A 4,532-nucleotide genomic window follows, 5' to 3' on the forward strand; every position below is an offset into this window, starting at 1 on the left:
ATATATATATATATATATATATATATATATCATGCATTTCTACATTATTGTTTTAATATATTGTTATTCTAAAGCAATCAGTTATTTTTAAGTATGTGCAGTTTTCCATAACACGTGGTAAAGAAAGTCATTAAATTGATGTTATTTTAGCTGCCTTTGTTCGTTATCATTATATTGATGTCACACCTTTCTACTCATGGCGGAATGGATGTAATGCTGCAGAGCATCACATAGATACAAGTGATGCATGTCTGGTTAACAAATGCCACACAGGCTTCCCTGGGATATGAGGGATGTAGTGTAGTCGGTGCTGAGGTACAGTAGGTGTTAAAATATGAGATGATATAATCCTTATAGAGTGTTTGGTTATCTACAGTGTTGATTGTCTGGGAGAAGGCAGGTATGCTTAGGCTCTGTATTGATTTTAGACAAGTGAACATGGTAAATCACTTTGGTGTCTTTTCACTATCTAGAACAGATGAATGTCTGGATGCATTGGAAGGGGCCTAATTGTTCAATATGTTAGACCTGGCAAATGAATACTGGCAAATCGAGTTGGATGATAAGAGAAGACCTAAAACTGTTTTCAACATAAGAGCTGACCTTTACGAGTTTCATGTCATTTAGCATGTATAATTCACCTGTCACTTTCGAGAGACTAACAGAACTTACACTGAAGGGGTTGTAATAGAAGAAGTGTCAGATTTATGTCAACAGCTTCTTAGAGTTTGGTTACATGCTTGAGTCTGTGGTTGAATGCCTGAAAGAGGCATTTCAAAGGATAAAAAAAGGCAGACTTAAAACCGAAACCAGGAAAATGTGTGTTCATGTGCACATAGGTGGAATTGGTTGATTATATTGTAACCAAACAAAAAGTCCACAGTTTTCTAGGTTTCACATCGTACTACCAAGTGTTTATGACCAACTTCTTCAAGATCACCTCACCATTACTGGCTTTCACTAAACATGAGACGCACTTCAGAGGAGTGAAGAATGCAAGCAAGTATTCCAGCCCCTGAAGTGTGTTCTAGTAGAAGCCCTGGGGTTGAAGTTCCATACAATATTGTGTGTTTCTGTTAGATATATACGTCAGAGATAGTTAAATTGGAACAGTGTCATTGAGTTGCAAGATTGAATAGAATTTGCAATTGTATTTGCTAGTCATATTTCCATGGCTCATGAAGGCAGATACTATATAACAAAGAAATGACTGCTTGCAGTTGTGATCTTTGTAAAACACTTTTGACACTGCTTGTATGTATAACGTTCTCTGTATAAGAATATTATGCATTGTTGAAATGGTTGATGAGTTTTAAAGACCCTGAAAGGATGTAAGCATACTGATTTTGTCATACATTATTGCCCAGCTCAGCAACACAAATGTTTAGATGAATTGTCTCAAAATACACCGAGATCCTGTACAATCATTAAATATTATGATCCTTTGTATCAAATGGGAATTGAAACCATTTCTAACATAGTGACGATGAGCCATGCAGTAGTAGATTCCATTAATGGATAGATGCTATGGTTAAGAATTCAGAAGTTCCATGAAGAACAACTGAAAGACCTAGAACTAGCATGGAAATTCCTTGTATGAGCAATTACGAGTGCAGGAAGGTGTGCTGTATTGTTATTATCAACTGTCAAGCCATGGTCCTCAGTGGTCAATTGTACATTATATTGTGTCCAGTCACTTTATTTCATTCTCACAAATTCACTTGCTTCAAAATTCAATTCTACAGAGTGATTATTAAGAACGTTTTCCAATTCAATGCATCGTATCTCACAAACAAGAAGATAAAATTGCACTGAAGTGTTAAAGGTATCATCCAGATGCAAATGCCATAGTTGTCATAAGTGGTCACAAGGAGCGCCACTTTCGTTTCTTTTGCATATTTCCCATTGGTATACGTGAGCCTGTTGATCACATTGAAGTTCATTCAGTCAACCAGAAACTGATAAGTGTGAGCAGAGGTGAACCAGTGAAAAATTATTACACCAAACGATACAATGCCAAGACAGCTCACAGAGAATCCCATACAGTGCATAACATCAACAGAGATCCTACTGTTGCACTTGAGGTGAGCCACATACATGCAAACCATTAACACTTACTGAAACTATTTCTGAGGTCAGCCATGCCATAGGACAAGACACCTTATGTTGCCTGATGCCTATATTTGCCAATTTCATCTATTTTTAAAGCCCTTAAGTTAACTTTGCAAATGTTTCATTACAAGATGCATCATGTTCAAGTACTAAAGGAGATGGATTTAACCTAACATGTTGATTTTGTATTGTGATTCTTTACGAGGCTGGAAGTCAATGACTAATGGCAAACCAATATCTTATGGACTGATGAAACACACTACACCCTTTCTGAAAGTGTCAATACATGTAACTAATTCTAAACACCAGAGGAGCACATCTTGAACAGTTACTTTGTTTGATCATAAATTAATCCATATTGGTGCCCTTGGTGGCAACATGTGGCATTTACATCCACAAAATACCCTTAACACCCATGTGCAATTTCATTTTCCTTTGCCATACCGTTTGTGAGATATGACGTGCTGAGCTGTAAAACTTTTTATAATCCCTCATGTTTCATAATAAATATATTGTTGAACCTCCTGTTATTAAACATAATTATCCCCTTATTCTAACGTTAAATCAATGTTACCTGAATATACCACACTAATATATTACAGCAACTAATCACCGTTTTTGTGTTGGTCTTCACAAAAAAACACAAAATTCGTAATACTTTTAGCTCCTGTTCTGTGGGTTACAGCAGCCTCAGGCAATGTGCTACATGTCTCAATAGGATGAGAAATAATAGAGTTTCCAGAAGATCCAGATAATACAACTATTGATATATTTGAGGACAAATGAAAAGAAACCATGTCATCAACATAATCCCCATCACAGTCAGAAATAGCTATTGGGTTGGAGAATTTTTCAGACTGTAGCTCCCAAAAGATGTGTCCTGTAATAATCAAGTTACACCATTAATCGTTGGTCAAGTACAATGTTCTCCGGCAGGTATTAAATGACTTAAGTAAGAGTATAAAAGCTATATAAGGCTTATCTAAACGTCTTGGATAATACTGTATTTTAAAAATAAAATATTTAAACAAGAGACACCAGAATTTAAAAAAAACAAGTAAGTATTTAATTTTTTTAGCTATTTAGATATCTAGACACACGATAACTGAAAAATACTGTTACCTATTGATCTTTAAAAAGGCTTAGAATTAAAGGATAACATCGTGTAGACCCTGCAAAAAGGATTAACTAAACTATTGTTCTATTCTATTACATTGGTAATTATTTACAGAATAAAATGTTAAAGTATTACTAACACTGAAAGAAATGCACACTGTATGAATATTACTTTTGATACGCTTTAAGTTATTTCAATAAATACAAATATAAAAGTGAAAGAACTCTATTAAGATATTTAAAAGGTTTAAAACTTTAGATACATCTTTTAAAAATAATTTATCAAGTTAACAAATGGATAACTAACTATTATAAGTAGAATTAATCATAAAGTGCTTTATTTTAAAACATGTGAAAAAGAATTCAGTTTTAAGTATTTGTTTCAGATTTTGTTTAAAACGAATGATAAATACACATTAAAACTTAATAACTTAGAACAAAACTAAAAAACAACTGAAGGAACATCAATGTATACTTTTTATATCCATGTGCATAAAAAATACATTCAAGCTGAGGTATCAAGTTTATTATTATTTAAGATATTTGATATGAAAGTTTCAAAGTACAACTTACCATCAGTACCGTTAACTACCATCATTAATTCATTTCCAAGAATAACGCAATCTAAGACACCATCATGATTGGCATCCACTTGGTTGCATTTGATCAAGTTTGGTTGAGAAGGAAGTTTAACATGCCATATCACTTCACCTATAGATGCGTGGATAGCCATTAAAGCAGAATTAGTAGCGTTCAAATGACTAATGGTGCCAAACACAACTACCTGTTGAGTACTTACTAATCCTGGCACACTTTCCAAGTTGGTGGATAAAACTGAAAAAGAAAGTAGTTTTTCTTTCTTATGGATCTCTCTCTCTCATGTAATAAAATCCAGTGAATATTAAACAAGTATTCAAACTATGCTAAAAAACTATAGGTTTGATTCAGAGATGAAAAAAGAAGATACACAGAGATGAAGTTTGAACAGATTAGATATAAAAAATGAGAAACAAACATATATACTAGAAGCAGTTTAATGTAGTGTTCTTTAAACATGTTAAAATCTCAAGATATAGTAGAAATTATGGTTTAAACATGAAAGCTGGTGAAGCATTAGAAACCAATAGGTCTAAAATTTGAGATGAATGTGGGAAAATATCCTTAAAGAGACTTTTATCATAGATGTTAGGCTTGTACAGTAGTAATATCTTCTGTAAAGTTAGAAAATTTGTATGTGTAAATAATTAGGTCTTCAAAATAAGTTATGGCAAAAAACAAAACACACATACTTTCAACAATCTTTA

General features: G+C 33.4%; 1 protein-coding gene across 1 annotated transcript in view; it reads right to left on the reverse strand.

The window, feature by feature from the left end:
- The window catches only part of LOC111087541, a 27,878-nt gene that overhangs the window by 11,317 nt on the left and 12,029 nt on the right, over window positions 1-4,532 (reverse strand). Inside the window, exons 3-5 of the mRNA XM_022394509.1 lie at window positions 3,802-4,062; window positions 2,726-2,992; window positions 952-1,039 (exon numbers count right to left, since the gene is read on the reverse strand). Of these exons, the coding sequence (XP_022250217.1) occupies window positions 952-1,039; window positions 2,726-2,992; window positions 3,802-4,062 (616 nt within the window). The remainder of the gene's footprint in view (window positions 1-951; window positions 1,040-2,725; window positions 2,993-3,801; window positions 4,063-4,532) is intronic.

Source organism: Limulus polyphemus, unplaced genomic scaffold, assembly GCF_000517525.1.
Source record: "Limulus polyphemus unplaced genomic scaffold, Limulus_polyphemus-2.1.2 Scaffold71, whole genome shotgun sequence".
In the NCBI taxonomy this organism is placed as follows: Eukaryota; Metazoa; Arthropoda; class Merostomata; order Xiphosura; family Limulidae; genus Limulus; species Limulus polyphemus.